The 19,133-nt window shown below is 41.5% G+C and overlaps 2 protein-coding genes across 4 annotated transcripts in view; one reads left to right on the forward strand and one right to left on the reverse strand.

Moving 5' to 3' along the window:
* The window catches only part of LOC120435909 (cyclic AMP-responsive element-binding protein 5-like), a 45,443-nt gene extending 29,291 nt beyond the window's left edge, over positions 1–16,152 (reverse strand). The window contains exon 1 of one of the 2 annotated variants that reach the window (XM_039606074.1): positions 12,965–16,152. In XM_039606074.1, the coding sequence (XP_039462008.1) occupies positions 12,965–12,969 (5 nt within the window). In that variant the 5' untranslated portion in view covers positions 12,970–16,152. Of the gene's footprint in view, positions 1–2,158; positions 2,196–12,964 lie in introns of those variants that run through there. The other variant, XM_039606076.1, reaches the window with a different exon arrangement.
* LOC116333003 (juxtaposed with another zinc finger protein 1) overlaps positions 1–19,133 on the forward strand; it is a 34,406-nt gene that overhangs the window by 10,788 nt on the left and 4,485 nt on the right. Inside the window, exons 2-4 of one of the 2 annotated variants that reach the window (XM_031756119.2) lie at positions 8,333–8,716; positions 16,185–16,257; positions 18,082–18,278. In XM_031756119.2, the coding sequence (XP_031611979.1) occupies positions 8,602–8,716; positions 16,185–16,257; positions 18,082–18,278 (385 nt within the window). In that variant the 5' untranslated portion in view covers positions 8,333–8,601. The remainder of the gene's footprint in view (positions 1–8,332; positions 8,717–16,184; positions 16,258–18,081; positions 18,279–19,133) is intronic. The other variant, XM_031756120.2, reaches the window with a different exon arrangement.

The following is a 19,133-nucleotide window of genomic DNA, read 5'->3' on the forward strand; positions in this document are numbered from 1 at the left end:
TCGAACAATCAAGCGCTTCATTCAAAATAGTCAACAGGGTCGCAAGAAGCGTGTGGAAAACCAAGGCGCAAAATAACTGCCCATGAACTGAGAAAGTCAAGCGTGCAGCTGCCAAGATGCCACTTGCCACCAGTTTGGCCATATTTCAGAGCTGCAACGTCACTGAGTGCCCAAAAGCACAAGGTGTGCAATACTCAGAGACATGGCCAAGGTAAGAAAGGCTGAAAGACGACCACCACTGAACAAGACACACAAGCTGAAACGTCAAGACTGGGCCAAGAAATATCTCAAGACTGATTTTTCTAAGGTTTTATGGACTGATGAAATGAGAGTGAGTCTTGATGGGCCAGATGGATGGGCCCGTGGCTGGATTGGTAAAGGGCAGAGAGCTCCAGTCCCACTCAGACGCCAGCAAGGTGGAGGTGGAGTACTGGTTTGGGCTGGTATCATCAAAGGTGAGCTTGTGGGGCCTTTTCGGGTTGAGGATGGCGTCAAGCTCAACTCCCAGTCCTACTGCAAGTTTCTGGAAGACACCTTCTTCAAGCAGTGGTACAGGAAGAAGTCTGCATCCTTCAAGAAAAACATGATTTTCATGCAGGACAATGCTCCATCACACGCCGCCCAAGTACTCCACAGCGTGGCTGGCAAGAAAGGGTTTAAAAGAAGAAAAACTAATGACATGGCCTCCTTGTTCACCTGATCTGAACCCCATTGAGAAACTGTGGTCCATCATCAAATGTGAGATTTACAAGGAGGGAAAACAGTACACCCTCTGAACAGTGTCTGGGAGGTTGTGGTTGCTGCTGCACGCAATGTTGATGGTGAACAGATCAAAACACTGACAGAATCCATGGATGGCAGGCTTTTGAGTGTCCTTGCAAAGAAAGGTGGCTATATTGGTCGCTGATTTGTTTTTGTTTTGTTTTTGAATGTCAGAAATGTATATTTGTGAATGTGGAGATGTTATATTGGTTTCACTGGTAAAATAAATAATTGAAATGGGTATATATTTGTTTTTTTTGTTGTTGCCTAATAATTATGCACAGTAATAGTCACCTGCACACACAGATATCCCCTAAAATAGCTAAAACTAAAAACTACTTCCAAAAACATTCAGCTTTGGTATTAATGAGTTTTTGGGTTCATTGAGAACATGGTTGTTGTTCAATAATAAAATTATTCCTCAAAAATACAACTTGCCTAATAATTCTGCACTCCCTGTATTTGTCTCTCAAAAATAGTTCATAACTTCCTTCAACTTATTCATGTCACCTAAAGGGTAAACCTGTTTCTCCATCACCAGTTCAGCTCTGATGATTCAGTAAGGACATCTGCCGCGTTTTACAGCTGTAGCTCCAGCAAACATCAGCTGATACCAGAAATTAAAAGCAAATGAATTCTAACAACAGCTGATCAAGCTTAAAGGTGCTGCTGTTGTTTTGCGCGATAAACAAACAAGAGAGAAACGCCGATCATTGATCAGTTTCATGACTGAAGTTTCAACAGGCGAGAGAATGACAGGGAGGCTGTCATAAAGTTCACCATGCGCACACAGCTGTATAGAAACTCTGTCGTGCTAGCTAGAACGCAGTACGAGTTATTGTAAGTGATTGAAAAAGTCAGCACAACGAAAATAAACTACACCTAAACTCGGTTTATATCTGACCGAAATAGAGTGCAGTTCATAACTTCTTACCTGAAATTCAGTTCACCTCACGCTCCTGCCTTCGCTTTCCCTGATCCATGATTGACCTCCGTTAGCAATCGCCTGCCCGCCTCGTATGTCTCGCTGGCGGCATGTCCTTTCTGTCACACACCGTGGATAGCTGCCCTCTGTTGTAGCTCCACCACCAAACAACTCAGTTATTTTTTCCACATCGACCAGCATCATCGGCCCATATAAACGAAAAATAAGTCCAGCTAAGACACAGACCCTTGCTGAGCGATCGGGCGATTAAACAAATTTTAGCCACCTCACTATCAGCCAAGCCTGGGTGGTTTTTCACGGCGGTCGCTAGCGCTTAGCTAGCTAAGCTAGCGGCGCTAGCTAGCTAGCCAGCCGGCTATCAGCAACACGTAAGAGAACTGTTGCTAAATAAACTACACCTAAACTCGGTTTATATCTGACCCAAATAGAGTGCAGGTCATAACTTCTTACCTGAAATTCAGTTCACCTCACGCTCCTGCCTTCGCTTTCCTGATCCATGATTGACCTCCGTTAGCAAACACCGGACGATCGGCGGTAGCCTCACCGCCTTGTATGTCTCGCTCGCGGCATGTCCTTTCTGTCACACACCGGTGGATAGCTGCCCTCTGTTGTAGCTCCACCACCAAACAACTCAGTTATTTTTTCCACATCGACCAGCATCATCGGCCCATATAAACGAAAAATAAGTCCAGCTAAGACACAGACCCTTGCCGAGCGATCGGGCGATTAAACAAATTTTAGCCACCTCACTATCAGCCAAGCCTGGGTGGTTTTTTCACGAGGGGCTTAGCTAGTTAGCTAAGCGGCGCTAGCTAGTTAGCCGGCTATCAGCAACACTTAAAAGAATTGTCGCTAATATGGGATGTCTTGATAAACGAGCAGATATTTGAAGTTTACACACCTACATTCTCGCCTGAAAATATCTTAAAAGTGTATTTTGTGACCTAGAAACACGAATAAAAGACATATAAAACGTAAGTGGTGTCCGCCATTGTTTGACTCGGTAGAGGCATGCTATGAATTGTGGGATATGTAGTTTTCACCAAGCATGGCACCCTTTAGGCCGTACTACTCCCGGTATACCACTAGAGAGAGCCAACCCACCACAAATGAAGTCTGTTTCTATGGTGCCAAAAGCAGAATCTTTCTCAGGAGCCTAGAAATTGGCCTAAATTTGCACTAAAATCTAAATATTTCAAAACTATAAAAGTTATGAACACCAAAAGTCACACCATACTAGCCCAGCTCCAGCCGCACAAAATGATGTAACATATGTACCCCTATTGTCAAAACTGTTTGGCAGAGGAGCGCTGGAAAATTTTCACTAAAATATTAATATTTTAAAAACTATAATAGTCATAAACACCAAAAGTCATAGCACACCATTCCAGATCCAGCCGCACAAAATGAGGTAACATATATGAAGCTTTTCTCAAAACTGCGGGCGTGATACGTGCCGTAAATTTAGGCGGAAGATGGAGAATAATAATAATAATAATAATAAGAATAATAATCCGACGAATAGTAATATGTGTGCCTCTTGGCATAGGCACACATAATAAGAATAATAAATCCGACGAATAGTAATATGTGTGCCTCTTGGCATAGGCACACATAATGATAATAATGATAATAATGTAGGGGCTTTTTAGAAAGTACTAGTCTTCCATTTAGAAAGTCAGTGTTAGGGTCCAGACAGTAGCTACTTTCAGCTGCTTTATTCACAAGAGATTGTCACAGTGGGTAGCTCCCCTTGTTTGATTTGGCACAGTTTTTACGCCGGATGCCCTCTCTGCCCCAAAGCCATAAGGATCTGTGGTCCCTACTGGGACTCTTTCGTTTGAAAGGTGAATGTGCAAACCACTACAGTTATACTTTTTTTTTTTTTTTAAATAAAACAATAATACGCATTATTTTTTAAAATACGACAGCTTAAGACATGGTGATAAACTTCTAGAAGTAGTTGAGTACTTTTATTTTGAAAATGTGAGAGTTTAAAAAACCTGTCCAGGTCATGCATCCGGTATACATAGACATACAGATATAATAATAATAATAACAATAATAATAATAATGATAATACTAGAAATAACATGTGACAATAAAGACAATATTACAGACTACAAACTAATAATGTAATAATAATCCATTATGAGCACTTGGAGACAGTAGGAAAGAAGAACCATCTTTAAACAGGAAGTGATTGTAAAAAGAAAATCAACTCAGTTTTATTTATATAGCATGAGACCTTGAAATCTTTTTGCAGGTCATTCTGCTGACCTAAATATCACTAAAGCTAATGGTTTTATTTAGGTCTGAGATTTAAAGTGAATGTTCAAACTGTATAACGCAAATTAAACATAAGCAACAATCAAATTGAACTCGTTTGTAAAGTATATGTAAAGGTGTGTCCCTTACACCAGTGACCTAATTAAAACAAAGGTAAAATAAACAGGAGAAAACATAAACAAAAGCAACAGAAATATAAATGTAAATTTAAGATTTAAAGCACTTTGAGTAACTTATTATTGACTCTAAAACACTGCTATAGATAACGTTTAATGTTAGCATCACCTACTGCACACTGGAAGCCATTGTGTTGGTGATATGATGTCATATGTGATTATCAGGGCAAAGAGTCATACTCTGTCTATCTATCCACAGAAGAACAGTTTCAAAAGTTATTCTGAAGGAGTGTATGAATCATTTGACAGTTTTTGGCATTTTAGGATGATGCATTTTTCATACTTATCAGAGAAATTTCCTAAAAAAGGGTGACTGTTGTTTAAAATAAATACAAAAAAAATTATCCCATCAAAATGGCATCAAAACAAAAACACAACAAATCATTACCACTAGCTAAACCATGTTTGGTCAGCTTTTTCCGGTGCTTCGGCCAGGCTGGAGCTGAACAGGGGGATTCTTGTTATAGTTAAATTGCAAAATGGGACCAAACCCTACTGACTCATCATCCACCAATCGTTTACAGTATGCAAATTCTCATCACCCCGGCAACAAGTAGAAATAGGAAGTTGTGATGATGTCACTCTGTGTTTTGAGCTTCTCTTCCCCCATGTGAACGTGAGTCACAGAGTTTTGTTTTTCAGCGAAGATAAGGGATGTTTTACAGCAGATGTACATGCCCGTGAAGAGTGCACGGGCAGACTAAAAAGTGTATGACGGCAGCCAGGAAGTCTCTGGCTGGTGCCCTGAAGCAGACAATGCCAGTGAGATTACAGCTACCTCCATAACTCAGGGGCTCTACCAGCCATTACCATCTGGCATCTTCACCCCGGATTGGCTTTTAACAGCCAGTCTGGGAGCTTTAGAGAGCTGCCTACTCAGAGCCTGATGTCACCCAGTCTGAAAAAATATGGTGTTTCAGGTTAAAGGTAAAACAAACTTTCTGACCTCCATCTCTAGGTAGCTTAATCCTCACTTTGGCTACATTACACATCTGGCTCAGCTGGCAAAGTCTATGCATGTCATGCATGGTTGATTTCTGACTATTCCTATTAGGTGCACTTAAAAAATAGCTAACTGGTAACAGATACTTTAAAAAGTATGCAACTTGCAGAGATCTGATTATGTAATGTAGTGAGTTAAATTTACATGCAACCCATCCCTCACATGCAGACCCACATAGTAACAGAGCCCCAGTGTGTGCGCGTGTGTGTGCCTGTGTTTGTTCTGTGTGTATTTGGTTTGCAAACTGTGTTGGGCATTGGTCCGTGCACTTGTTGGACTATTCATTTCCAGCAAAAAAGAAAAAAGGAGAAAAAGAAAGGAGAAAAAAAAAGGGTGTCTGGCAATTCCAAATCCCAAACTATAACCTAAGATTGTGCGCCACCCACAGGCCTCAAAACAGGTGATGTCATGCACCACAAACTCTCGACATGTTTCTCCCTTCGCCTTTTTACAACACATGCTACCACTTCTCATTTACGTAATGGTGCTTGGAACTGCGTCACTCTCACAGTTCTGATACACGTGTGCGTAATGAGTGTGTTTATCCCGAGTGTGTTTCTGTATGCTTGTGTGTAAGAGAGAACATCTGTGTTGGGCTGATGAAGTCACCAAATTCATGTACTGTACATGTGTGTGTATGCGTGTGCACTGGTGACGCCACCATGTTTTGGCATGTTTGCTTTCAAAGGCTGTTGCAGTGTATTTTATATTTCGTGTTTTAGTTACTGTGTCTCGTTTTGGTTGAGTAGACAGAGAGCAGTCAGGAAAAAAAAAAAAAACGTATCTCCGGGTCTTAAGGTTGTTTGCTGAAGTCACTGGCCAGGTTTATGACAGTCCATTTTAACGCTCGATTAACAGGTCCAACACAGGCCAGCCGGCTCTGGTTAGCCAACCCCAGTGATTTAAGAACATTCTCCTCTCTCTGGGAGCTGCACACAAAGCTACGCGGTACTCTTCTCATCACTGAGCCCATTATAGGGTAACATTAATCACTTAGCTTTATGGATGTCATAGATTCTGTTGTCAAAGGCTTATCCATGTCATTATACATACACACACCTTGGTCTTTTGAAGCCCCTTCAGACAAAAGCATTGACATGGTTTAGAAACATGTAAGCTGCTGGCTCTAGCCCACGACACGGCAATAAGTGAATCATTTCCATTAAAGCTAAATCACAAGGCAAGGAAGGTATTTTTATGGCACATTTCATACACATTTAAAGGGATTACGTACAGCATAAAATACATTAAAAAAAGAAATACAGCAGACATTTACGCTAAGCACACTGCTAAAGTAAATACTTGGAGACAGGTATTTACCATTATGAATATATAAAGAAGAAGTCAGCATCTATTCTCTTCATGAGTTATTCAGGCTCCTTCAGATTCCAGATTGTATTCACCAGAAGCAAATATGATAGCTGCCATAATCTGTTATGTTTTATTAAATCTCGCAAGACAAAAGTAGTCAATCTTACATATATATCATATATTCAAAAGGTGGTTATTACCTGTAATTAAGGGGTAATAATGTATCAACACAAAAGCTGAAAAGAGAACTGATCAGTGCCTGTGTGTGCACTATTTTTTTCAGGTGTAATAGGCATAGTCTTTATCAGTGAAAAAGATAGTGTAATATACATGTACAGTACTGTATATAACCCACTATAAGTACTTAGTTTGACCAGAACCCATTAAACTAAATATGTGTAAACAAAGGTGTTTGTAAGAGATAATGTGGGCCCATTATACTGAGAGGTAGTTTGAAATTGTGATATCTAGCTTACAAAATAAGCACATACAAGTTGATGTTTAAAAGTTTGGCACTGATCATGTGAAGGACAATTATGCTGTATTTATTAATGCAATTTGACCAACTTCTGAAAAGCAGAAATAGAAGCAAAAGTTTGTTTTTATGATCTTATATCACTGCGTTAGTAGACTTGTGAATTCTCTTTTTATGCTAAAAAATCTGTTAAAACCATAACTGTGATTTCAGATGTTGCTCTTTTTTTGTCTTTGTATTTCAGCAGGGAGGCACAGGTTAGCACCAAAAAATTGGGACAGACACAACAAAAGGCTGGAAGAACAATTTGCAACTAATTAGGTTAATTGGCAGCAGGTCAGTAACATAATTGGGTATAAAAAGAACATCTCAGAAGACTTTAAGTATCACATCATCTGCAGTGCAAAATACCATCATAAGATTCAGAGAATTTGGAGAAATTTCTGTGTGTGAGAAACAAGGCTGAAAATACTGGACACCCATGATTTTCAGGGCCTTAGACAAATCACTGCAATGGTTTCAGGAACACTTCCTGAAATTACTGTCTGTAGACAAGGTTTGAGCTCTATCAGGCACAGAAAAAGCCATTTGTGAATATGATCCAGAAAAACCATCATCTTCTCTTGACCATAGATCATTTAAAATGGACTGAGGCAAAGTGGGAAACTGCTCTGTGGTCAGACAAATCAAAACTTTTAATTCTGTTTTGAAACATGGGCATCTCTGTAGTCTTCTGGTCTAAAGAGGAGAGGGACCACCTGTCTTGTTATCAGCGTTCAGTTCAAAGGCCTGCATCTCTGAACATATGGGGGTGTATTAGTGCCCATGGATTGGCAGCTAACACATCTGGAATGATAAAATCCTCTAACAGACAGGAATAGGACATATTCCAGCACCTGGTCTCCCTACTTCCTAGACGTTAAAAAATGACAAAACATGGCCCCCTCCAAATATTTTTTGAGATGTTTTGCTGCCATCAGATTTTACATGAGCTAATGTTTTTCTTGAAATGGTACATTTTCTTACTTTGACAATTTGTTATGTTTTCTGTGTTATACGGTGAATAACATATGGGGTTTTGAGATTGTCAAATCATTGCATTCTGTTTTTATTTACATTTTTATAGAGCATCATAGCTTTTTTGGAATTGGGCTTGTATTTCTTCTTTATGTTTGGGGCAAACAGTAAATTTCCAACGATTCCTTATTTTAATAACATAAAAATCTTTTAAGGGAAATATATATATATATTTTTTAACTAAAAAAGAGAAATCTGTTTTCTTTTGTTCTACTTGTGTGGTTTGTATATTGTGTTTATAACATATGTATATGTGCCAAGATTAGACTTTGATTTTTGATATCACTCCACAGTCAGTGCGGGCTCACACGATACCAACAGGTAGGCAGGTCGTGACGTATGCCACCAGCCACCCCTCCTCCTCCTCCTCCCACCGCCCCGCCTGCCTCCCAGCTGCGTCCGCCGCTGTCCTGTCTGGCCGCCCGGTGTCTGCTCCGCTGCTCCGCGCTCTGCCCCGTTCCTATCCCCGGACCCGAAACCTCTGCCTCCTCGTTCACCACCCCGGCTCCCGGACCCCCCTCCAACCCCCTCTCCGCCCGGTGAATGCACCAGCGCCGTGAACATGACGGGCATCGCCGCCGCTTCGTTCTTCTCCAATTCCTGCAGGTTCGGGGGCTGCGGACTCCAGTTCGAGTCTCTCGCCGAGCTCATCGTCCACATCGAGGACAATCACATCGGTGAGTGGAGCCAGAGGGGGAGAGGGAACTAGACAGCTAGCTGGTATTAGCTAGCCCCCCACTCCCCTCTAGCTAGCTAGCTAAACGCAGATAGGCTCAGCTCTGCATTCCGCTATTCCTGCTTCTTGCTCTCCGTCAAGGCTCGCCGGAGAGGGAGTTATTTATCAACTTTTATATCTGGAAAATAAACTATGCTTTCTGAGATGTTGGGGCCGACTCGTCTGATTAGGAGTCAGCTACAGCAGTTACCTTTGCAGCGGTAACTCGACTAGGAGGGCCGCGTAGGTCTCATAGGTGAAACTAGCATCCCGACCAGACAGCGGTTTCACAGCTAGCGTTGCTGAGCACTGTTTACATTTCCAGGCCTGACGCAGTGCAGCCGTGGCTTTTCTTCATACCGCTTGTGCATTTGAGCTGCCGAAAACTCTTGACTGTCACATTTCTGAAAGCGTCACTCCCCCGTGGCTTTTCTGTTATTTTGGTGTCTAATTCCCACCGGCACTCCATCAGCTGAAGTTGTAGCAGACATGCAAGGACATAATCAGATTTTCTTCCACAAGTACAAGCGCTGACTTGTTGCACCGCTTATTAGATTTTGGTCTGACAGTAAACACTGATGACTGCCCCCTGGCACGTATAAATACACTCGTAATCAGTTTGCCCACCATTTAACATAAGAGGCACAAAAAAGTTGCAGGGTAAACACTCTGGATTATAAAGAGTCATGTATTTTTTAATGAAGTGGTAATTGGTGCAATTAGTAACTGCTATTATAGCAGCATTGTATGTGGATTCTCAAAAATGGGGGGAAATAGAGCTGGTTTAGGTGCATTTTTGAGCTGTTAAATATAAAAATACCTGTCCTTGCATGCACAATAATTAAAACCTAAGTGAATAATTTGAATTCTTGATAAGGGAGTGCTTTCCTCCTATTGCCTCGAGGTGGCAGAGAAAAGCATGCAGATTTAAAGAACAGAATAAACTGTCACTTCCACCTAAACACACAATAACACAGTGCGTTAGATTAAACTATGATCCACCATAACAAATAAGACTAGAGATGCATTTACGCATCTCTGAATCACTCAGTAATCTGATGTGGGCTAATCATTATTTGTGGCGAGTATCCATCCTCATGAGGCTGTGTGAAGGGGGGGAGCGAGGGGTTTACATAGATGCTTCATTGAGCCAGTCTCCATGGCAACTGGCGGTCCCTAAAGGGGTTAGGGGCAGTGTATTGGGCTGAGTTATTGCACACCTGCTGTCTCACTGACAAAGAGTGCTGTCGAGCAACCAGCTGTGTTGAGGACACCCAACGTGATGTCGCGTCACGTGGAGAACAGGACTGATAAACACGAGTGATGTAGTTGGTGTGGTGTTTCCTGGTGGGGAGACGGAGGAGCAGGCAGGGTGGGCTGCTCTTCATCTTACCCATATGCTCCATGGATCACTTCCAAATAAACCCAAGGGTAGAAGAAATCAAAACATGATTTTTCACCATGTCCCCACAGAAATGCAGGGATTAATATTGCTTTCTCAGTTCAACAACCCAAACACCACAGACACCGAGTGATGTATGCCCCATCTGGCTCTTAGCCTGACCTTTGACCCTAACTGTCAGATGAACAGAATAGCGGTTTACCAGTCAAATATCCCAGATTAATGAATTGCCCCTCTCCTGGCTTTGTAGCACGGTTGGTTATCAGGGGCGGCACAGACATAAAGAGTCTAATCAATACTGCTTTCAGATCAGTTACCATAGGGCTTAGAGTGACACATGGAGGGGATTGAGAGTGTGGGGGGTGGGGAGGCAAGTGACATTTGGTTTTGACTTCCTTTTCGGTTGTGAATTAGTGCAGTGGCGTGTGATCAATAATCAATCAAAGGATAAGCTAATTTGATCGTCCTAACAGACATCAGATAAGCTGTTTAAGGTCTTACAGATGACAGACAGATGTGATCGTCCTTGTTCTTGCAGTGCGACAAGAAGCTTGAGATATGAGATGCTAGTAGTTGTAAAAAGTGAGTCAGTGGGACTTAAGTCAGGCGTGGAGAAATCAGTGTAGGCCTCTGCTGGAAACAGTTAGTTTTTGCTGCAGGCTGTGGTGCCCTCTTGTGGTAGGGCATCTAATGTGCTACACGACCAGAAAACTCCCAAATTTCTGCCTTGTGTTTGTACTCCTGTTCTAATCCGTTATCTTCTATATCGTTTTTTTTATTTGGACTTCTGCCTTGTCTGACACATAATAGCTGGCAGCAGGCAGACCAGATGAGTGTGTCGTGATCCCATCTGTGAGAAACCTAGGAAACGTGTGGATCTACAACACTGATCTCATCCTAGAATAAAGGCCAGGAGCCTACCAATGACATGCCCACACTGTTTAGATTACAGCCGAATGCAATAAGGAAGTGGGGTTAGGTGCACTGTGTTTAGTGTGGTAGATTTGTTGTGCTGGGAGTGTAGGTAAGGTCTGAGGAATGCAATGATGTCAGGCTTCTCTGCCTGCGTGCACGGCGGCAGCAATGTTCTCACCTGCACAAGCACGTACCTGCCCCTTACCTCAGCAAAAAGGACAGGGAGGGGGGGAGGCAGGTAGAGATTAAAAGCGGGGAAAGAGGTTTAAAAGAGAAGGTTGTGAAAGTCAAAACACGGGTGTGAGCTGAGTACAGGGAAATCCCAAAAGATATCACCTTTGTTTGGACAGATTTTACTTGAATCCTTGTTTTTCTTCTGCATTCGGAGTTAAAGGTTGAGCTGAAACTACGGCCTTGTAACATGATGTAAACTCTGCTGAGGAATGCTGATCGTTAGTTTGCAGTGATTTTTTTTTTAAAAGGTGTTGCTTTTCGATTACAGGGATAATTTTGTGGGTACGATTGGCAAACCACTAGAATTTATTTTTGCATTTTTTTCTTTGTGATGTTGCTTACAGGGAGACAGCATGTTTGAGGATGTGTAGATTATTCTGTTATACTATGTAAGTTAAAGCTGAATATGGTAGATATAACAAAATTTGTACCAGTAAGTCACGTGCTGAAAAGGTAACCGATCAGTCGATTATTTTTACAATTATTTTTCATTTTTATTTTACATTGTAATTATTTTTTGGACAATGTTTCTGTATTAGACGGATCATTTCAGCTCTATGTATATGTGATTTTTATCATTTTCTTTTGTATGAATACATGCCAGAATGTATGTGCGCATTAAAAGAAGGATTTCAGCTGTTTGTTCTTGCTTTAGTTGCCAGGTTGTTTCCCATCCTGCTCCTGTCAGAGGTGTGAGAAGGGAAGGGGTGCATGTTTGTGCATGTGAGAGGCTGTGCTCACTATATTTCCTGTATGACCTGTCAGGGTGTAGCGAAGCAGTTATTGGACTGGCATCCCAAACTGGAAACTGCAGACCCTCTCTTTTCCTTCACACACACACACAGTCACACACACTGTCTTTCGGAAGTCGCACGATCTGAGCGCCCCACCAACCACTGGGAAGCGTAATTACAGAGGAGTTTGCCTTTCCCTCCACCCATATGCCCCCTCTCTCTGCTCCCACTCCTCCTCCTCTCCTCTCCTCTCCCTCCATCCGGTTGCCTGCTGCTTTAGAAACACGTTAAAATGCTCTCCGAGGCTTAATTAGCAGGCTGCATAACAAGCCATGCATTCTTGGTCTGGTTTCAGCACATACACACATGTAAAGAGACACATACACAGACCTCTCTGCACAATGGGCTTGTGCATGTGGACACATGCAGACAGAGTACATTCAGCAGGTGGCAGCAGTGTGCTGTTTGTGAGAGGTGGATGTGTGTGTTGTGAAATGAGTGGCTGCAGATTGGGCACAGCTATTAATAACTAAAGTGTTTCCACACTGGTGATACGTTGAAACAAAACAGATAAGGAAAACATGTACTGAATTACAAATATACACATGCATGTACATTGCCCTGCTAAAATACTGTACTGTAAATTTGAAATTGGCAGCTTTGAGGTTCAGTTAGCAAATATATATATATATATATATATATATATGTATATATATATGTATGTATGTATGTATGTAGCTTACTGGGTGTACATATGCAGGTCTCCTTCTGGCCACAGCAGCAGGATCAACAGCATGCTCACTTTCTGTCTAGCTCGGTGAGTGGAAGTTGTAAAACCGGCTAACATTTACTGCAGTTCTCGCTCTCCGCACCTGGCTAACCCCATTTCCACCAACACCCCTCCCCCTTCTCTACACACACTTACCTCATCCACAATCCTCAGCACCTTGAACATCCCAAGATATTAATTCTGGCATTTTTTCCTCACATTTTTGCCATTCTCATATTAAATTGCCTTCAGCTGATGTTTCTTTCACAGTTAATCCTTTGAGTCAGTCTTATCCTGCAATGTAGTTGGAAAAAAAATGCGGAATTAACAGAATTTCTGCATTGATTACTCATAAAATGTGGCCTAATCTGCATCTTTACAAAAAAGTTACAATTATGGACCGCGATAATCTGACTAAACTAAAACCCCACAGTTGTGGTTTTTCTGTCTTAATTGAACACATTGAGTGATCACTCACAGTATCGGCTAATAAAAGTAAGTCAGCTTTTGAATTTAGTCACTCATAGAAGGAGCAACAGTAGCTGCTGACACAGTGAAGAGGGCCCATATAAAACTCTTGATTGGACAGCACTCTTCAGGTTAGCCGTAGCATCTCAGTTGGATTAAAGTCACTGTCTTGGCCATTAAAACACTTAATACTTACTTTGTGTCCTTGGGGTTATTATGTTGTTGCCACTCTCCTAAGCCTCAGTTCATGGACTCCTCCCCTGACACTTTATTGTATAATGTTTTGATAGCGTTCAATGTATTGTTCCTTTAATGATTGGCATCAAGCCTGTGACATGGCAAAGCAGCCGCAAACCGTGATGCTTCCTCCTGCTCGCAGTTTGTTTGCCTACAAGATATTGCTGACTTTTCTTCTGCTTCATGTGCTGGTTTTTTGATGGGGAAGTGGAGTGGTGGAAGTCCTGGTATTAAGTAATTTTTTTCTAGTGAAGATGAACGAACATTTTAGCAAGACTTCTGCAGGTGTTTTGTTGTAACCCTTCGGTCTTGTTCTCACCTCTTTCAGATGTGTGCTGTGGTTTGATATTTGCAAGACACGCTGTCAGCTTTATGCATCTCTGTACTGCTTTTTCTTGCAGTCACAGAATGGTTCAGACCTGATTGTAACAACTACTCTTACCAGTAAAGGTTCATAAAGAGATACAATTAAAATGAAGCAGAACTGAGTTCAGCTTATTGCTGCAGCCCTCTACAGTAGTCCTAGTTTCTTATATAGGCCCTTAGGAACATTATTTGTCCACCTCTGGTTCAGACTAGCCAGTCATTCTTGAGATGAGCAACCTACATTAGGCTTTTCATGCATGTCTTTAAAGAAAGGGCTACAGCTGCATCCCAGACTTCCAGTCCCGTGTCGTTAATTGGAACACCTGACTTTCAGTAGCTTTTGGAGAATTTGGTACACTTAGTGTTTTTCTAGCCTGGACTGTGAGTAATTACTCAGTGTGTTCAATAAAAGCACGTAAAGTGCAAGTTTTTGTTTGTTGTTAGCAGAATCTGACCAATATAAGATTTTTCAGAGTGATATCTATAAAAAAAATCTGATATTACAATATATTAGTTGAACATATTTCCCTAACATTTGTTATGTGTAGTTATTTATTTACTACACAACCTCAACACACAGAACATGGTTGAAAAGCGTTTCTTCAGTCCTGTCTTTATTTTTCACATTGATTGGCTGTTATAAACGCTGATACCGATAGACTGATACACAGATAACACTGGCTAATCGTATGGGCTTGGCTCTTGTTTTGATTTTAGTCAGACTTTTGATTGTTTTCAATTAGGACAGAGGGAAAAATCAGTAGCATTGAAGTCCTGGTAATATGAGGATATTCACAAACTTTTTCTTGCAACTGTATAAGTTTGACTCTGATTGACTATTTTAAAAAGATCACACTAATTAGGTTTGTTTCTATCACCTCCTCAGATGTGTTTTGTTCTTTGGTTTAAGTTTGTGAAGCAATGTGAAGATGCCACTGTGGACTCCGTGGAAATCTTTTAGATAAAAAAAAAGGTTATAAATACTCTAATCCAAACTCACGTGTCATTCCTGTCATCTTTTTGCTTAATCTCAGTGCATATATAGATTTTGTTTTAGTAGATTTTCCCCGTTGTTGTCTAGTCTACTCAGTGGTTTCCAAAAGGTTACTAAAAGATGCAGGTAGCGCTCACTAAAACATGTCTCGTGACTCAGGGATGGAGGTTTATCTGTGTGTATGTGTGTGTGTGTTTGTGCACAATTATGCGTGCACAGAAAGCTCTGGTCTCTGCATCTGAGCAGCAGGTAGGATTATTAAGTCTCAGCTATAAAAAACTGTCAGAGACCACCTCTGCGGACCACCTTGGTATATAATCTTGCTTCCCTTTTTCCCCTTTGCCTAGTCTTTTTATTTTGAAAGTCACATATATAGGACTATGTTTTGCATGGCAGACCAGTTGAAGTGGGCAAGTTTCTTTTTTTCTGGGTTGTTTTCTTGTTTGCTGGTCTCCTTAGTGTTCCTCCTCCCGCACGGTGGGAAGTCTGCATTCTTTGTTTAATTATGAGGTGTGAAAGCCTGAAAACTGAAGGGCTGAGAAGGCCAACACACCACAGTTGGAAGCATCCAGGGGTGTGTTGTTAATTTTTGCACAGAGATGATCTAGTCCTTGGATCTAAATTGAAATACATCTGCTAGCTATTAAATATGTTGCTGCAATTATGCCTGCTAGTGCACACACTCACGCAGACATAGATGGCTTGGCTTAAATCTACTGTTTTTTTAAGCTCCTTCTGAACATTCCCAGGTCGAACACTTGATGGCACTGGTAGTTCACATATGTAACCCACCCGCAGTGTTTTCATGCACACTTGCTTCTGTTTTCCCGGGGGTGTGAGATGGGACTTTGAAGTACACACTGCTTGCCTCAGGCGGTGGAAGTTGCCGACTGTAGCGTTACTGACTTAGCAAGTCATCTGGAAAAAGCCTGTATGTACTCCTCAACTCATACAGTGTGTACATTCATCACAACTGCCTTTACTCTCAAGTAATTTTTTTCGTAACCACATCCTCCCCCCGGCAACGATTAAGTGGTCTTGGGTCACTTCAGCAAAGGCATTGGTTGTAAATTAGATAGGGCTTGGTCCTGTGTAATAACGTGCCGTTTATGAAAGTATCTGAAATGTATCTGCAGGGTGCCACACATTGAGACTAATACAGTGAACGCAGTGTGAGACACATCTAGTAATCTATCAGCCTGTCTGGCAGAAAGAATACATGTGTGAGTCAGCTACATACTTAGAGTATTCACAGAACATTTTCCCTCCACAGGGAGTGGTGATTAATCTGAATGTCTCCTTCTCACACAGACACAGATCCGAGGGTCTTGGAGAAGCAGGAGCAACAGCAGCCCACCTATCTGGCCCTAAGCTACATCAACAGGTAATGCACACACAATCGTACACATTCACACATGCTCAAAAGCATCCGTCTACAGAGGGCACCATTGTTCCACCAGTGAAAGTTAATGTGCGTGTGAGTGTGTGTATATGTGGCTTGCGGAGAACATCTCCATGACTTACTTTTCCCATACCCACAGCAGTGACTCATCCACAGACCAGCACAGAAAACCACACAAGACAATCACTTTTGACTCCCTGTGCAGCCAGAGGATTACGGCATGTGTGTGTTTGTGTGTGGTGAACCGATGTGTCACGTCCCACTAAATGCCTCGTTAAATCCCTACAAGATGTAACACTGAGAGAGATAATGGTGGAATGAAAGAGAGAGGTTTGTTTTCTGTGATAATTGTTCAAGTGGCGAGGCTATAAATGTCATTCGTATTTACTGTACATGTTTTGACAGAATATTTAAGGGACGAGTTCATTCAGCAGCAAGGCCCTGTCTTCTCACACAAACGGACATTTTTCTCATAGCAACAGTGGAGCACAGCTTAACGCCACATGTTAGAAAAACGAAATTAGGATATGAATCACAATTTATGAAAAAGGATAATAAATAATAAATTAACAGGGTTTTATTAAAGCGGCGATACTTCTGTAGTCAACAGAGGGTACGAGGACAGATTAGCTAAACTTAGAGTAAAAATAAGTAAATAAAAAAATAACATTTAAATAAACAGTTAGCAGCTGAATAAACTGTGCAAAGACAGCTAAAAGAATACATATATTATTAAAATCGTAACAAAAAACCTAAACTGTGAAACAATATATGAAATTGCTAATTACTACTTAAACCTGTTAGCTAAATCCTTATTCAAATTTAGCTGTATAGCATAAATTTCAATAAGGATTTTGATTGCTAATAGTATGGATAAACATTTAAACAGCATTACTAAATAAATTGCTACAAAAGTAAGCTGAAGTTAGGAATTAAGAGCTAAAAGTAAGGCTTTGAATTGAATCCTTTAGCTAAAAGCATGGATTTTCCACTGCAGTGACTAGCTAATGGCAAGATAAACCGTTCAACAAATTTGAACTAGCTAAAAGTGACTTATTAGCTAAACATAATAAAGAGGTGAAAAAAGCTGGCTGAAAATGTGTCTATCAGCTGAAAATCTTACCCAAAAGTATAGATTAACACATACAACTAAATGGAGTGGAAAAGTAAACAGTAAACAGAGTTGTAGCTAAAAGTTGGGATTAAAATGGGCTACATCATTAGATCAATAGTGGATCTGTGGCTGTACATCAGTTTAAAAAGTATGAGAACTAGTGTTTTAATGTATAATTTCATGTAATCACAAGCAAAATCTGAGTAGTTAGGCGTCAGTTGCACAGGGCTAGAGACCAGTGGCAGCCTCTAGTTGGTAGGGTTTGTGCCATCCATGCAAACCACAGGCAACAGTTGCAATCTGCTAGTGACCAAAGTAATCACTAGGTTTTTGGTGCAGTACTGTACCATGGTTGCTAGGTAGTTATCAACCAGTCTCTAAACCTCTGTGGCTGTAGCCTTAGCAGGGAAAGGGCAAAGCTACAACAATTACCAAAGTTATAATAAACTTTCAATTAATTACCTGATTACCTTTCAAATTAAAAGGTCAAAGTTATTAAAAAAAAAAAACAAGTGGAAGAAAATGTGTTAGCATTTATTTGACCGACATTGCTTATATTTATAAGGTGTTCAAGTTGATGAGAACACAGCTGTCACATAAGTTTAGTATTACATGCAGGTAGGAGACGTTTCCACTGATTAATAATGAGAAATCGGATAATGCGAACTAATAAAATAATTGTGCGACGTCAGGTTCATGACGGATGCAGCACGCCGGGAGCAGGAGACCATGAAGAAGAAGGCCACACCCAAGTTGTCCCTGTCCATCACGGGCGGAGTGTCCAGGAACAGCACGGCCACACCTCCCCGCCACACCAGCGGTAACCTGACGCCTCCCGTCACGCCCCCCATCACCCCTTCCTCCTCATTCCGCAGCAGCACACCTACAGGTATAACCGGTGTGTGTGTGTGTGTTCAAACGTATGATTGAAAGGGAAAAAGATGGATTGCTTATATGTGTGATGGGAACGGATATGTTGAAACTGACTAGGGCAATTTAACCCTACTGACAGAAGGAGAAAAAAACATGGGAAGCATATTCATCAAACTCAGACAGCGCACTGAAGAGCGAGTGAAGATATTTGTAATGCAAATGGAATGCAGCTTATTTCATAGCTGTCTAATGGCTCTGCATCTCAAAGTGAAAACTACAAAATACCTGCTAGGAGAGCACAAGCCTGCTAATCTTATATTCAGCAGTGTCTCTGTAAACATTGACCATTATTTTTTCGATATTTCTGGCCAATTTTACGCTAATACTTGCTCTTTTGCAAATCATCAGGAAAATCTGCTGTCACAGTGGAAACCACTATGCTCCTGTGTGTGTGTGTGTGTGTGTGTGTGTGTGTGTGTGTGTGTGTGTGTGCGTGCTGTTTGTGTCTTGGGAATGGTGGCTCCTGCAGTGAGCAGACCAGTCAACACTCTGCTAATTACATAGCAGCTGTCACGCTGTGTGTTCGCATGGGGCCGTGTGTTGCACAGCCTAGAAGCAGATGTCCAATTCCAGCCCAAATGGTTCCAAACGTAGTGTTAGGTCTGGGCTTACACATCAGCATGGCTACACACACACACACACACACACACACACACACACATATATATATATATGCACGCGCGCACACGCCCCCTTTCAACATGTGCCAGGGTGCCATCCATTTCCTCAAGCTGAGGTGCAGCATTTCCTGTGAGATGGTGGGGGGTCAGTGGGCCTTTATGTCTATGTGTGTGTGTGTGTGTGTGTGTGT

The sequence above is a fragment of the Oreochromis aureus genome, linkage group 22 (assembly GCF_013358895.1).
Source record: "Oreochromis aureus strain Israel breed Guangdong linkage group 22, ZZ_aureus, whole genome shotgun sequence".
In the NCBI taxonomy this organism is placed as follows: domain Eukaryota; kingdom Metazoa; phylum Chordata; class Actinopteri; order Cichliformes; family Cichlidae; genus Oreochromis; species Oreochromis aureus.